This window comes from Cygnus olor, chromosome 1 (assembly GCF_009769625.2).
Source record: "Cygnus olor isolate bCygOlo1 chromosome 1, bCygOlo1.pri.v2, whole genome shotgun sequence".
In the NCBI taxonomy this organism is placed as follows: domain Eukaryota; kingdom Metazoa; phylum Chordata; class Aves; order Anseriformes; family Anatidae; genus Cygnus; species Cygnus olor.
The window spans coordinates 9,765,664-9,782,803 of record NC_049169.1 but is presented as its reverse complement, the minus strand read 5'-3'; the positions used below and the strand labels follow the sequence as shown (position 1 = coordinate 9,782,803).

The 17,140-nt window shown below is 37.7% G+C and overlaps 1 protein-coding gene across 2 annotated transcripts in view; it reads right to left on the bottom strand.

The window, feature by feature from the left end:
* Positions 1-1,195: 1,195 nt before the first annotated feature.
* SEMA3E (semaphorin 3E) overlaps positions 1,196-17,140 on the bottom strand; it is a 147,852-nt gene continuing 131,907 nt past the window's right edge. The window contains exons 13-17 of one of the 2 annotated variants that reach the window (XM_040548273.1): positions 16,219-16,260; positions 12,831-12,997; positions 7,031-7,098; positions 6,343-6,482; positions 1,196-4,378 (exon numbers count right to left, since the gene is read on the bottom strand). In XM_040548273.1, coding sequence (XP_040404207.1) covers positions 3,926-4,378; positions 6,343-6,482; positions 7,031-7,098; positions 12,831-12,997; positions 16,219-16,260 — 870 coding nt within the window. In that variant the 3' untranslated portion in view covers positions 1,196-3,925. The remainder of the gene's footprint in view (positions 4,379-6,342; positions 6,483-7,030; positions 7,099-12,830; positions 12,998-16,218; positions 16,261-17,140) is intronic. The other variant, XM_040548268.1, reaches the window with a different exon arrangement.

Genomic DNA, 17,140 nt, shown 5'->3' with positions numbered 1-17,140 from the left:
GTGATGGATTAGGTTGATGTTTGTCAAATTTGTTCAGAAATTGTAAAATGTTTATTAATTTATAACACCTAGTAGCCTTACTTGACATTGCTAGCTCTGCTTTTTTCCTGTCTATAGTGCTAGTCAGTTAAATTATTAATAAAAAAAAAAAAAATCACTCATTACTATCAAAGAAAGTAAGCATCACCCAAGACAAGGCTTGTCAATCATGGCTTCATTTGTGATAAATACTCATTTTAACTGGACATGAATTCTCCTTTAAAAATAGTAATTTGGTGAACTGAACAGGATTCTGGGGCTGATAGGCATTGCAGACATCCTGCTAGGTTACAAATGTAGAAAAGCTCACTTTCAGTGCTTCTTATCTGGACAGTGCAGCTTTCAAAGGCATTTGTACCTTCTGGTCCCAGAGATATAAAGTTGCATTAATAACTCCAGCTCTACCGCTTCAAGATAGACTAAGGGGATTAATGGACTTTTTAAAATGGAAACAGTCTGACTGCTTTTTTTGGGGGGAGGGAGAGGGAGGAGGAAGAAAACAACTGTTTGTTTGTTTGTTTTCTCCTTTATTTTTTCTTAAGAAGGAAAATGGAAAAAAAAAAAAAAATGCCTAACTATGTCAGTTATGTTAATTCAAGCACTTCCTGTAATATGACTGACTGTTAACTCTGCTTTTCAGGCACCTGGATGTAGGCAATTTATTTTTTTTTTCTATTTCATAAATCTGTTCTACATGAAGAGATGTGTTTTATGCTGTGGAAAAGTTTTGTAGACCTTAAAGCCCTGCTTAGATACATACAAGGCAGGAATTTCACTGCAGGCTAGCACTCTCTTGACTGGATGCCCCAACAGAGTCTGAGATCATAGTAATTTGTACAAGGTGACAATAATCTCATTTACAACACAAAAGCAAGAGGAAAGAAAAAATAAGGGCTCAGTGAGAGTTATTTTAAATCTCCGCCCTGATGAAGGACAAGCCATGTAGACCACTTGCACTAGATCTACTACTTGTAGATCACGCAGTGCCACAGTTTCCCAACTGGCAACCATATACTAACGTTCTTCTAAGACCTGCTCATAAAATGCATGGCAAAGTGCATCTGCAAATAGCACTGTGTGACTAGTGATCTGCACAGGATCACGTTGTCTGGTCAAATTAAATTATGAGAAATAATACAGATGATGTCAGCCAAATATGATTCTTAATTATATTTATAATTTGACCACTTCATGCACATACAAAATACATCAAAGTCATAATGAAAAGAAGTAGACAATGCCCCCCATATATACAAAGAAGCATTTTAAATAACGTTGTAAGTGTACGAGCACATTTGTGCGTATCCTTCCAAAATACATTATTGTCAGTCTTTGTCTTCTTCTATAGATGTTGTAGCACTCTGAACAAGACATTGTAGTTACAAATTCTCAGTCACTGCAACAATGGAAGTTGCAAGGTGTGAGTTAGGAATTTATTCTTTTAATAAAAATGTAATGGAATTCTCCACATATAACCACTAAAGGGATGGGGAGCTAAAAATACACACTCATATTAAATCAGGAATCCTGATTTGCATATCACATGATTTTTACCTGAAATCTCAGAGAATGAGACATAAAGTTATATTTGTTCCATCAGGCTGAGATGCTGTCATTCTTTTCTCATAGTCCATTAATGGTACATTTGGCACTAGATACTAACAAATGAATCAAAAAAAAAAAGTAATATATAACTCCTATTACTGTTGAAAAGAAGTGGACTCTGTAATTTATCAAAAGAGTATTTCAGTGATGTTTTAGCAGTTTTCCAGACAGGGATGCCAGGGTGAATTGAACAGAGGTATAAATTAGGGATGCTTATTCTACATGTTCTCTCTGCTATAGCCTTCAGTGTTAGTACTTTCCATGTAGCTGTAAACAAACAGACAATTCTAACTTCAGCTATGTTCTATTAAACTGTCACAGAAGAGTGATTTTATCCGGTCTCCCATATCAGATCAAAGGTAGCAAACATATGAATTCATGCAAGGCTGTGAACAGTGTCCATTCCCATCTCTCAGACAGGCATTCTAGCTAAATGAAGTGCAAAGTTTTCCGTAACATAACTGGCTAATGGAAGGGTTTAATCTGCTCTTCTATGGACACAGTGTGAAACCTGGTTTTTCGTGTACTCCAGTTGCTGACAGTGTGCACACAGGCTCATTTCAAACCCAGGAACAGTCTCTGCTCCCAGAGGAGCACAGCAAAGCTCCCCGGTCCATCTGTAAGACCCAGTCTGTTTGGAGAATATTACTTCAGCATCCATTGCTAGGTTTGTTAGCATAGCAAACCTAGCAAATCTCTATTCTCCAGGATGTTAAGTCCCATTAATTCCAAATTCTGTTTCCTGATTAAACGTTGAACCTGGACATTAAATTCTTCGTGGCTGGTGAATTCCTTGCATATTTTCTTGGCAGCATCAAAATCTATATCAGCTTGGCTATTTACTTTACTGGCATCATGTTCTTATTTGAGGAGTTAGCTCATTTATGACTCACTTGTGTTTTTAACTTCCCTATCTTTTTATTATTATCATTATTAGTATTATTTATTTCCAGCTGATTTTGTAATATCAGGTTTTCCAAGTAGTAAACTGCTAGGTTTTCTGCATTTCCTGAATCTGGTTTCTCGTACTCAAAGAAAAATAATTTTTCAAAAAAAATAAAAAATAAAATTTAAAAAAAAGTATCGAAAGTCCTCGATTAGAAGTTATTTACTTCTTTGATCTCCACTCCTGATATCACGCACAAGAGCAGCAAAACAGCTCTTTTAACCAGAGAGCACATATCAGGAAAATATTTATCTGGATCAGGCTGTGAAACTATAGAAACACAGCTATATAATGCTGTTCTTGTTTCAATCTACTTCCTAAATTTTCATTACTGCATTTTACCTCCAAAGCACATTAACAACATAAAGCATTACTTAAAATATTGTCTGTCCAGCATAACTGACTTCCAACTCTACCTTCTATTTATTGTGTGTTTAGCACATACTGACTAGACGTGTGTGCTGAAAACAAACCAGCTGTGGGTCTGGGTAATACTTAGCTGTACACATTTCTTGAGAAACTGATATCAGATTTGCTTTGTTTTGCCACAAGAGGGCACTCTCTTAATTCTTGTCGTTATTAAGGAAATAACTGTTACTAGAGACAAGATAGAATTGTTTTCTATCTATACCATTATTCCAACATTTTATATAAAAGCGTTGAAGAATTTCATTCTGTTTGTGTTCTGAACATGCATTTGACTTACATTAGGTTACTAGGCAATATTATTTAGCTGTGACAGTACACTGCACTTCATAAATGACTGATGAGACAAATACTGCTGGGAAGTAAATAGGGTTTCCCTTCATTATCTTTAGAAATAGCAGGACACCATATTAACACATCTCACTGTTCTCAGTGATAAATTCAGACAGGTCACAATCAAAATGAGAGATCTTAAGATGTGCTGCTTTCAGAAGCATGAGATACTTGTGAAACCAAGAAAAGATATGTTATATTTTTCATCCACTTGTGAATGCTTAGCTATTTGAATTTGCTTAAATATGCCATCATATGCAACAATATACAGAGCAAGCATGGTCCACACAGGAAAGTGATTCTAGCACTCAAAGTCTGAAGATTGTCACGCCCTCCTTAATGCACAACTCTGATTGCATTGACCTACTTAGAAACAGATAGTTAAGAAGATTTTGTGTAAAATTCTTCTAAACAGTCATCATGAGTGTACAGTATAACTTAGCATAGCATTTTTGTTTTCAGTCCTGATATTTATATATATAAACCTGTTTCAATTACCAAAACCAAGACTGATTTCTCCCTCTTACTTAAGTTCAAATAAAATTTTGCCCAGAAACATCAGGTGGATTTTGTCCATCAAGAGTCAGCTATGTTCCTGGGCAGTCGGTAATGTTCTGGCCTGATCCTTGCCTTCTTCTCCTGAGGGTTGGTGTATTTCCACTTGGATGGAGACATTTTCAGCTTTTTTCTCTTCTTATCTGTACACCAGACTTTCTCACAGTATTCCTCCACCCTCTGGAAGTTGCTGTAACCTATCAGTTGAAGAAATTCCTTGTACCATGGCTTTGATGCTTGAGGTATGTTGCTCTGCATTGGGCACGGCATTTTGTGAGGTATCTCCTCCTCGTAGTCTTTATTGAACATTTCTTCTACACGTTCTTCTTCAACTATTTCCAGGGTGATTTTCCTTACAGTGTGAACGATGCTGTGTTCCACTGTCTGACAAAAATAGATCCCTGCATCTAGGCGATGCAACTTCAGGAATAACAGACCAAGGTCCATTTTGATTGTTCTGTCATCTGTCCTCACCTGAAAAAAGAGATTGATGCAGTAATAGAGGATAGATTAGAGTTCACTATTGCAAAAAATTGGTGTGATTATTTTTGAAAAGTACTTTCAGGAATATATTAAACTTGCAGAGGAAGATTAAGGATCTAAGCTCCTTTAATTCACAGTTTGTAAGTAAATAAAATATTTACTTGAAGTAAAGAAGAGGTTGAGCTGTGAAAGGAAAGCAATCTAAAGAATCTGGCAAGCATGGTAGAACAGAAAGTAGAGCAGATAGTTTCCTGTTTTCCCAGCATGAGTTAGTCGTTCGTGGCTAACTCACAGAGAGAAGTTAGGTTAAAACATGCAGATAAACTACTGGATGGAAAACAAGTGGGCATTTGCCAGCTGACCTTCAATAATTGTCCCCGTGAATGCTCTTATACAAATGTTTTTGAAGCAGCACCTGTGTTTATATCTAACCGTAGGACCATTATGATCTTGAAGCCTCAGTTCTGAGTTTGGTGTTGGAATTCCCCCTGCATCTTCCGAGAACTAGGTTATTAAATATGAGGCATTCAGAGATGCTAGCATGCAGGGAGCACTGAGCTGTCTGATCTAGCCAGCAGAAAAGCCCAGCAGAATAATGGAAGCCCCATTTTTCTATTTAAGCAGTAAAATGCTGAGTATTATTTAGAAGAGAAGTGCTTCAGTCTACTTGGGATTACCTTTTTCTAATGACTATAGAATTATTCATGTAAAACAGAATAACTATCGGGGGAAACATTAAAATACATTCATCCTGGTAGTATAAAGATGTACTGGAAGGTTAGAGTCTCTTTGAGTTTGTGCTTCTGGTGCTTAGCATCTGAGGTGCTGGGTCTAATGGGATATATGAGGACATCCTCCTGCCCAACCCTGTAAAAATCCTCAGAATTCACTGCCTTTTGTGAAAGAACAGATTAACAATTCTACTGTAAGAATGATCATGAATAATAGATTGGGATCTCCCAGTAAAATACATTAGGAAATACCAAATGTGAAGGTCCCTCTGAGAGTCTGGGACTTGGACAAAACTTCAGGAAGAAATATGTTTTATGGAGAGTAGGGATGGCATCCATCCTGCTTAATTTTATATATCTACAGCTGTGTGTGGCATCCTCATTTACTTTTGTATTCAGTGGTTTACATAGTCATTTTTTACTTGACCAAATGAAGCTGTCTAGCTTGGCATGAGATGATACCACTGGCTATACCTGCAACACCAGCTATTCTGACTTCAAAGCAGCCTACAGGGACCAGCTCCCACTTAGATATTTTTATTATAAATGTCCATATTCAATATTAGATGAGTCCCACTCCTCAGACTTAACCCTTATATCTGTATATGTCTATGGCTGAGCTGGAGTTTGCAGCACAGCCTAGCTGCTAGGGAGTAAGGAAACCAACCATATCCTTTGGTAGTGTGAGTCTTTCCTCCCTATGTGCTTACACATACTAAGTGGGGATAGCTAAGCTGACATGTATCGGATAGGTACCGGGGAATTAAATATGGCAACACTCATGAAGTACTTTAATAATACCACAGTGCATGTATAAGAGGCAGAGAACCACCAACACTCATTTTCAGATGTCTCTGTGATGTAAGGGCTGAGGCAGCCAGAATTAATAGACATTAAGCAAGACTAACACTGGGAGTAATATGTATACTTTTCACCTCTGCAATAACATACTAAGAGAAGTGGTGGATTCCCTTTTGTTCTGAGACATTCAGTCAAGTTTAGCTACATCTAGAACATCTGTGTAGTTATTCAGTTTCAAGATGCTGAACTCAGACACCAGATGAAATTCTATTAATTCAGTGGAGCATAATGATTCAGATGAACAATGATTTTCCCTTATGCCCATGCACATTTCAGCAACTGATGGCAGGCCTTTCAGTGAAGATGTAATATTCTTAACCATGGGATCTTTTAATTAAAAGATTAGGACATAACAATAGTTACCTCTTCCTTCTTAGTTTCATGGGCTCGCTGGACAAGCCAGATTACTTTCGCTTGTAAGGTCCGAGGTGTGCACTCCAGTAGGGTGCTGTTGTACTCTATTCCATAAACCAATCGCTCCTCAGTCTTCTCCAGAACTTCTCCTGGTGTGAAAATAAAGGTTTTAAAAATGTCTGCCACTCTGTTTCTGACAATACTCTGTCTTCAAGTTACATTTACTTTTAAGAGTGAAATTTAATCTACATCCAACCAGATAGTTACTGACAAGTGATGCCTGGTAAAAGCTGCTAAGTGAATTTTCCCATCGTCTCAGCTTCTGTCTGTTTTGCCATTCCCAATACCAGTGTCTGAAATCAACATTTTCCAAGGTTTGGACAACAGCGTTAGACACCGCCCTGCCCCATCTTCCCTCATGTATTACCATTGGAAGCCTTTGCCCAGGGGTCAGAAGGGACTCATGAGATTCATTACCTACATCCCTAATGTCAACAACAGGACTGTAAGACTGCACACACTCTATTGCTTAGACTTGGATGATATACGCTCATCTCCATAACTTTTATAGTTTATTATAGGAATATGCCAGTAAAAAATCTCAGGTGAGATCATGGTCTGGCCCATACTATTGGCAAAATTTGTGTTTTCTGTTCCAGGCATTTGGTAGCAATGTGTAAATGTGTGAGTAGATTACCAATGAATTGCTGGCCAAAGCACTGCTGAGCTGCATTTCCATGTCGAACATCTTGTCTGCGGAAACGTCTGGAGGGGAAAAACAGAATTGTTTGAGAAAACGTGTTTAGCTTACAGATTACTGGGGTTATACTGGAGTGGCATTCATTAAAAGCATAGAGAGCTAAATATTGGTTCCTAAAAATTTAGCATTGTTGAGAGAAATACTCATTTATGCATTGGTATTTTTTCTCAACTCAACCTATTGGTGATAGTGTCTGAAAAAAATGATGTAGATTTTAATTAGAAATGGTCATAACTATGTGCAGTTTATGTGTAACTATACTAACATTATAAATAGTAAAACAAGATCTTCTGAACCAACTGGGGAACATTCCGTGTTAGGAAGTGGCAAAGAGATCTTTAGCCTGTCTTTGGGTTCCCTCACTCCTGAAACCATGGAAAATTTCCTTTTATTTTTCTTTTATTTTTCTTTTTTTTAATTTTTATTTTATTTTTTTAATACAAAAGAATAATAAGAAGCATAATTGTACAGTGTATTCCCAGAAGAACTATACTTTTTATCACAATTTTGTTTTCTGAATGTCCTGATAAATAAAATTAAGATTGCTTACTAGGGAAAAGAAATTGGAATGAGGTATCAGGACAGATGTAGTATTTCTAACAACCTGAAATTTAGTTATACCAAGGATACATTTCCTGAATTTACATAAAGAGCAATTCCAATATTTAAAGCATAGCTACAAAGAAGATGGAGACTCCCTCTTTAGAAGGAGCCGCATAGAAAAGACGAGGTACAATGGGTACAAGTTGCACTGAGAGATTCTGATCAGAAATAAGTTGTTTACTATCTACTGCCATAGGTAGTAGATGGAGATTATTTTCTGAGTCCTGTCACACAAATAGACTTTTGATCTAGTGGTACTGGAGGACCAACAGAACAGCTTTAGCTTTTACTGATATTCAGAGTAGCAGAGACAATGTTTTGCCATTGTTGTTTCAGTGGAATCTGCAAATTTGGTGGGGACTACATGGGGACTACTAGACAGAAATGCTAAAAGTAATTGCATCTTTCTGAATGAAAGCTGAGATTCTTAGATAGTAACAAGGCTTTAACATGCCCTGGGAGTTCTCATTTTAATGTATGGACGTAGTAGCCATGGCTACTGGTAACTCTGTAAAGTGCCAGTGTTAAATAATACTGCCAACAGCTTTGCATATCTGTGTGTACAGGTTATTCAGAAGCGACATTTTCTTGCACAAATATACATAAATACTATAGACATTAACCTTAAAAGGAACAAACAAACAAACTCCACTGCTGTGGGGCAGCCCTATCTGGTAGGAACAGAAAAGTTAGCGACACATGTATACCAAGTACCCTTCATTACTATCATCATAGAGCTAAAATATCATAGTCCTGTAAGATACAATATTTCTCCAGTCGTTGGAATGATTCAAGAAAAAAGAATTATTTGTTGGATGGATTTTTGCTATTGCGAGTGTGAAGACATTTACCTGTGCCTTCACTTGCTACTTTTTGAAGAGTAGAAAAAAATGAGAAGAGGTGCTGAAAGAGAGAGAGATGCTGGGAGGTAAATGTATTTCACAAATATTGACATAATCCTGGTATTAGTTATCTTTTTTTCTTTGTAATCAGTTCATACAGAATTCCATGAATAATAAACTACCAGACAACAGTGAGATAAGCTACTATAAAGAATAATTTTCAGTGACTAACAAATGCACTAAGTACACAGAAGTGTCTTTTGTAATCCATAACTTCATGAATTTAGATTTCAGTCTGTAACTCTGTGTTTTCAGGACTTTGGAAAAGATGATTTATAGGAAAACAATATAGTCATCATCCTCATCACCATTATCTTCATGTTTCTTCATTATTTTGTAGGGATAGATGAGGCAAAGTCAAAATGATTCACAGAGAAAAGGCATCATTGCAGTTTGAATAAATAAACCAGTAGATTGAGTTTTCATTTGCAAAACCAAATGTTACAACTGAGTGATGTTTGAGTTAGCACCTGGATGCTATTCTGCAAAGCATTTCATTCAAATGCCAGCATATAACTTAAGTAGAAACTTAAGCAAACTGTTAAAATATTCTTTTGCCTGCAGGCATGATTAGTGCCATGAAACACCATTCAGCAGTAACATGGGGACTTAGGAAAAATGCATAGGATTTTATCTTCTTCACACAAGGTGCTGTATACAAGCAGGCTCAGTACACAGGGAGAAAAAAAAATAAATTTTGGGAAAAAAAAAAAGTCTGTTTGGAGCTCTCTTGCTAACCATGAGAGACGAAGCATGCTTGTGTTTGCTAGTGGAGTGGGTGGTGAAGAAAGGCTAGAGAGGGAGAGGGGGCAGGATGGCAACTGTCAGCTTCCTATAGTTAGCAGAGTAATAAAGGGTTACCAGATCTACCCCAGCTGAAAGGCATTTTAAAGTGACTCCAGCGTTTTTGCAGCCTAGACATTGAGCTGGCACAGTGAAGAACCTCATCTGTGGAATTCAGTGCTTGTTTGGATAAAAATTGAACTTGCCTAAATTAGATTACTGAGGTAATAGTGAACTAAAACAGTTCTTTAGGTCCTGAATCTCTCTGCTTTTGCAAGCATACTTCATCAAAGTTGAATGCAAAATAATTTCCTTCTGACATCTAATGTATTTGCAGTATGCAGGAGCCATACACCTGTAACTACCATGACACTGTAATATGCTATGCTGCCAGCATTATGATATGGAATTTTTGGCTCAGTGTTTATGTTTCCCTAAATAAATCCCATATTTAATTAATTAAACAGGCTATGAATTTGCAAGGAATTAAAATATAGGCTTTCAAATTTAAATCAGTACCAGCTGTTAAGCACAGAGGGCTTTTTTGTTTGTTTGTTTGAATTTGTGCTGCAGTTCTATCTATATCCTTCATGTGCCTTAGTTTACAGTTTTTCTATTTCATGTTTCTCTAAATGCTTCTCATACCTTTTACGCATTAAGCTCTAAAGCAGTTGGCATTTGAATCAAAGGGAGCAGTATACATTGTGCATCCCTGCTTTAGTTCAACTCTTCAGCAGCAGAGCTGGAATTAAAAGAGCTCTTGACGGTATTCTTACTGCACTAGCACGGCTGCCCATACAATTCAGAAGCAGACCTAAATGTACAGTATAAAGGCCACATTTCTGCTGGCAGTTAAAGCCAGCATAAGTGTACTGCAGTATTAAGCTCATTGCTCCGTGAGGCCCCATGGAGGTATGGCTGCCAGGAGCAGGGAGAACAGGCACACTCTAATGCCTCTGGTCCTAATGTTACTTGTATGACCCTGCGCAGCTTGTGCAAAAGTCTGGAGCCCTGAGACAAGGCCAAGCCAAATCAAGAAGTGTCTGCTCTGGGGTGGGGCATTAATATGTCTGGAGCCCAGGGCAGCCATGGCAGGGTTATCACCTGCTCAGAGTTGCTTGCTATTAGAAAACTCCACGTCATCTATTGAGACCTTCCCTTTCCAGAAGTGCTTTCCACCTGGAACCCAGCAGGAGGTAAATTAAAACAACTTCCATATGTGTGTCCTGAGGAGCTCTCCTTGCTTCACCATTTATTGCACAGTTAATGTAAGCTCATAACTTTTAAAATGTTCTGAGCTTTAGGTATGAGCTAAAGCGAACAAAACAGATACTATACATCCCTCTCAGTATTGTAAGTTCTTGCTAACTGTTCCCCAAACTCTTACATGTAAAACAAGTTTTACAGACCTTGAGAACATTCAATAGAGTGCAAATCCCTTCTCTAATACTGCAGCTCTTATCTTAAGAACAGAAGGGTGATAACAGCAGTATTTTCTTCTTTTAGAGACTGACCTGCTGAATGTTCCGGAGGTAAAGCACAGGAAGGTGCCTGGGGTGCTGCCCCGTATCACTCAACCCTGGATAAATGCATGCGTCAGGGAACTTAAGGGCTGCTACTCTGGAAATTGTCTTAGGTGAGAAATATGCTAAAAATGTGCAACTGAGTAAAGGAGTTTCTTTTATCTTTTCATAGACAATAAACAGCCTGCAACAGAACAGCATAAATGTGGGTGCAGGCCTAGCAGGCTGGTAGGAAAATGTTTACCCCCTACTTTCTTCCCCAAAGGACATTTAAATCATTAAATGAGTAACCAATACGCATTAAAATTATGATAATTCAACTTATACATACACTGTAGGAAATAAATCTCCCTGGCCCAGCTGCTCATCTTTCTTAATCCGGGGTCAGGGTATTCTCACACAGAGCAGGCAACCAGAGCGCACTTCCTCCCATAGGTCTGGTTGCAAGAGACATGAGAAGACTATGCAATCCTGCTTGTAAAAGTGGTGTGGATTTCCTACTTGGTTTAGCTTATATCTCAGTGTAATAACTCCAAGAGATTTTAAAATCTGCAGTCATTGGCTCTGTTTCTCATTTTGACTTTTTTATGTTCCCTACCCAAAAGCTATGTTACCCAACAATTCCTGCATTCGTTATCTTTTACAAAAGCCACAGAAACGTCTGTTTTGTCTGGATAGCAGTGATTTTGTTTGAGTGTATCCAGGTTCATGTGAAGATAACATGTTCAGGACAAAAAAATAAAATAACCTTCCTGGTTTTCCCTAAAAAGCAATAATGAATTTGGGGATACTTTGTTTTGATTGAACAATCTGCACTGGTTTTCAAAACTGTCTCCAGAAGTTATTCAATTAATTCTGAACCCTGGAGTCAATGTAGGTGTAGTATATCTAAACATAAATTATCAGAAACAGTACTTGTAAAAATGCCACAGAAAGGGCTTGACTTAGACATAACCAGAGTTTTGCTGGCTAAGGATCTGAGTGACTCTCTCTAGTTGCAGAGAAGACCAAGTCCTGTGAAAATGTCTGGATTAAAATGTGCATGTTTTATATATCTGATCAGGTATCTATGGACCTAAGCTGGAGAACCTGGAGTTGAGAGGGCAGGAAGAGGATAGATATATGAGAAATTACTGCACAAAGAATGAAGGCCAGAATCCTTAAGTGACTGGGCATGGAGAGGAGAAGTCTGGCCAATGAGAGTTAAAGCACCCAAGTTACGTTTGTGATTTGAACTGGCCTCCAGAGCAATCTGATTTTATAAAGTCACTTTATAAAGTCTGTAGCTTTTGCAGATATCCTAGTTTTGTTTTGTCTGGTGGAGGTGCGTGGCTATTAAGAAAGAGTGGTCTTTCTCTTTCTTTCTTTCTTTCTTTCTTTCTTTCTTTCTTTCTTTCTTTCTTTGTTTGTTTCTTTCTTTCTTTGTTTTTCTTCTGTTTCTCTTTCTCTCTCTCTCTTTCTCTTTCTCTCTCTCTGTTCCTTCCTTCCTTCCTTCCTTCCTTCCTTCCTTCCTTCCTTCCTTTCCTCCCTCCCTCCCTCCCTCCCTCGAAATTCTACAGTATACATTATTGCTGTGTGATACATTTTCTGTTCAAATACTACCAAAATAGGTCCCTGACGATTTAAGGAATGAAACATCCATATTTTCTCTGCCCACCAGATGAAATAAAAGGAAATTGGGGTTTGTTTAAATAATGACTAAGTAGACAGTTTTCTTCATTCATAAAATATTCTTGGTACTGCAATTTATGCCATTCTGTTAATTCAGGTCCTTAGCTATTCCCTAAGGCTCGCTAATAACTTATCAGCTAATATATCTTCTTACTTATTTATATGAAGGGGAGATATGAAGTAATTTGTATTGCATTAGGAACTTTTATTAAGCTATTTTGCAAAACGGATTTCACAAAAAGAAGCAGTTCTCACCTCTTTGCCTGCATTCCTGTGGGATAGTACCGGGAGCAGGAGATGCCATCCCAAGCACAGTAAGGATCTCGAGCCAGGCAGCAGTCAGCACAGGCTGTGCCATACATGTCACACTGGTGGAACTTCACTTGTGCTATGACTGACTCAGATCCAATGTAGAGTTGTTGCTGGAGAAAAAAAAATAAATTATATATATATATATTTCCCATGTATGATTCCTAGAACATCCACTAAAATTTCTGCTACCACTAGAGTTTTAAAGAAATGTTATTCAGCAGATTGCCAGTTGTGCGTCTAGCCTGTGACCTGAGGGAGGCAGAGTTACTTTGCAGGAAAACTGATTACAAACTAAACTCTCCTGCATGAGGATGGAGGTGCAGAAAGAATCTAGAATGAGCAAGTTTGGCTTGGCATTTCCTCGCTTTGGAATTTTCAGTTTTGTAAGCTTTGTGTTTGAATAGAGGGGGTTTTACATGTCTTTTTCTTCCTCAAGGTAGTTTCCAGTGCCTCCCTCATAACACTTCTGTTACCTAACCGATCATCAAAAACAAAAAACAAACAAACAAACAAAAACCCGCAAAACTTGACTTAAAGTCTTTAATCGAAGGAGTTCAAATTTGGTAAAGTTACAAGCAACCTCAGTATTAAAATTGGAGTTATCAGGATTTAACTCTTGATGTGGCTACATACATACAGTATAGTCACATATACACATGCACAATAGTTCTATGATTTATATAATCCCTCAATGCACAGAAGACAGGTATTTTTCTGGTACTGTGCTACCTTTTCTTGTAAATTAACTGGTCACAATCTACTTATATATATATATGTATATATATACACACATATATCACCATCATTCATTCTAAGACTGCTTGAATGAAGTTAATGTAACTTTCCTTTTCAAAGCAAATGAAAGATGATAAATCTGATTCACAAGTTGTTGATGTAAGACATAAAAAGTCCAGAAAAGAATAGCTTGAATTTGCAGAGATTTGAGAAAAAACTTGTTGCTGGTGAATGTAAATTGACTTAACACAGAAATACAGTGTGCACTGCAATAGGAACTGATTTTGCACTGCTCTCTTCAATGTTTTTGTAAGTCAGAAAAAACATTCCTAATGATCTCTGAATTGTGCTTATCCTAATGGACAAACATAGTCCAAGCTTTCAAATTTTTATAGTTTAAAATTGTTTAAAGCTGGAAAATACAGTCAGCTCATTTAGTCTGGCTTGCCTTTCACAAACCATGGAATTTAGTCCAAATAGCTCATTCTTGTCCCTGATTACACCTCCTATATCTTTCTAGGTCTCAAAATTTTAACTGTCAGAAATGTCAGTGGAGGAGACTAGGAGAGGCTGTTTGAAGCAATGTTTAAAGACTTCAGCTGAGATAAAACAGATAAACAGGAACTCAATCTGCTAACTTAAAATGATGAAACCTAAGGTCCTTGTTCAAGGGGAATTCTTTCGTCTTCCGAGACTGCAGCATGACTGTCCCAGAACACATGAACAATTCTTTCAATGAAACATACAAAATGGGATTTTCTCTTTCATCTCTTAGGAAGAGTAAGCTCTACTGTAAGTCTCGGTTCATCAGAGGATGGCAAAAAGCATCCAATATCTAGCCAAAAGAACATCAAAGCACATTCCCTCCCAGCCACACAGATAAATAACTCAACCCTGAAACACAGTATTTTATTATATCACTGACTAAGTGAAGGCTGTTTAGTATTACAAGGATGTTGAAACAAAGCTAGCAAGGAGATCTTTACAGACTTACAAACTCCAAAGTCCAAGGTGACCAGCAAAAATGCTTCAGTAGAGAAACTACTTTTTTTTTTTTTTTTTCCCACATAAACTCAACTGCACTATACTTCTGCTCAAAATCATGTTTTAAAGACAAAATTACTTGGTACCAATCATGTGCCTAGCAAGTATTCAAACATTTTATTGTCCACAGTACCGGGAAATTCCTTGTTATTTCAAGATTTCAAGAACAAATAAAGGCTGGGTCAAGAATGGATAGTGAAAGCATCCCTGAGGAGAAGGACCTGGGGGTCTTCATTGATGAGAAGCTCAACATGAGCCGGCAATGCATGCCTGTAGCCCAAAAAGCCAACTGTATCCTGGGCTGCATCAAAAGTGGAGTGGGAAGCAGGGCAAGGGAGGGGATTCTCCCCTTCTGCTCTTCTCTCATGAGATCCCACCTGGAGCCCTGCGTTCAGCTCGGGGGCCCTAGCACAAGAATGACATGGAAGTATTAGAATAAGTCCAGAGGGGGGGCACAAAGATGATCAAGGGGCTGGAGGACCTCTCCTATGTAGACAGGCTGAGGGAGTTGGGGTTGTTCAGCCTGAAGAAGAGAAGGCTCCAGGGAGACCTTCCAGTACCTAAAGGGAGCTATAGGAAAGCCGGGGAGTGATAGGACAAGGGGTAATGGCTTTAAACTAAAAAAGGGTAGGCTTAGATTAGATATAAGGACAAAATTCCTCACTCGGAGGGTGGTGAAGCACTGGAACAGGTTGCCCAGTGAAGTTGTGGATGCCCCATCCCTGGAAGTGTTCGAGGCCTCTTTGTCCAAATAATTACTTAGGTGTAATGATAGACAATCTAATCTCCAGAGCTCCTTTCACAGTCTATGGAAAAAATATAAATTGATCCAAGAAATAATTTGGAAAACTTAAAGTTAGGATCACTCAGAGGAGTTTGTCTTTCTACATTACAGAGAGAATACAAGTTGACTAGTTACCAAGACTAAAATGATCTTTGAGGCACACTCACACCTACTATTAATGTAGTCTTCATTCTTTGTTACTTGTGTTTTACTACGTTTCTGTGCACCTATATTGCAATGATCATCTATTCTGAGAAGTAACCATCCTGGTGGTGGACTCAAAAGGGAGTTAGATCCAAACAGCTCTGCCTTTCATGGGCCACTGAGTATTTAGGGGAGGCAGCAAGGCTCTTTTAGGACTCATATCCCTGTGGGGCTGAAGTGTGTCTGCTGTTATCAACAAGGAACTTTTCTTTGGGTTGCCATATCCACCAAGCTAATCCTTGATGTTCTTACTATTTCAGCAACTCATCGATCAAATTTTTTGTTTGTTTGTTTGTTTTGTTTTGTTTTACTTTTTTTTTTTTTTGGTCTGAACAATATGTATAAGATAAGTAGATTGATTAAAGAGTTTTAATGTTAGATTTGAAAAACATTAATGTTTCATAAAGGAACACAGCATATAACCATAAGCTTGCACTGCAAAAGTATTACATGTTATGAGACCAGGTCTCATTAGAGATGATATACATTGTTCTCTCTCTCTCACTTATAGCTTTGTTAAATTTGAGTCATAATCTTTGCATGTCAAACTTATCAAATACTTACCCTTTTTGATGAGATTTCCATAGAAATTATGGGAACTGGCACCTAGAAAATAGGAAGCATCCTTACTTAGAAAAAAAGAAAAAAAAAAGTAGTTTTGCTGTGACAATAAATTAGGTAAAATAGTGTTGGTGTTTACTTAAATTCATCTCTGCTAGACACTTTGATTTTCTCTAACTTCTGATGATACAGAAAAATGTGAGGAAATTGTTTTTGAGAAGTATTGCTTTAAAAGATTTTATTTAAAAACAACCAGCCAACACTTAATTCAGGATTATCAGAGTCACTGGAACACTAAAATTTCCCTGTCAAACATAACATTAGCTCTTGCCACCACTGAATCCCTTTTGTCATACTCAAGAGTGATAAGTGGAGTGTTCTTTATAACAAAACATTCATTGAAGATAAGGTAAAAATAGCAGGAATTCCTTCTCATACCATTTTCCTCTCTGCCCTCTGCTCAGATTTCCTGGAGCAATGGCAAAACACAGCCCCTAATAGGTCTATAGAAAACAAACATTTTTCCCCCAGGGTAGCAAGTCCATAGTTACATTGCCCAAATTCAGATGCCAGATTTAAATATCTACGTTTGGATGTTAGGTTTTCCCTGTGGTTACAAGTGGGTTAGCCTCCTACTTCATGTGGCTAAAATAAGGTGATGTGAATATTCATTAAGTGAATTTCATTGTTACCTTTGCCACATACCGAATAGTGAGCTTTAGTCTTTGTTTATTCTTAAAAAAAGTGACTTTTGCCTCACCAGGAATGAAGTTTACTCACTGTAATGACACATTAACTGATTCACTCTTTCTGGGAATTTGCTGTTGTTGTTGTTATTATTATTATTATTAATAATAATAACAATCTGGTCCTCTTTTAAGCCTCCAACATTAAGGACACATTTTTGTGTCTGCAGTTGCAATCT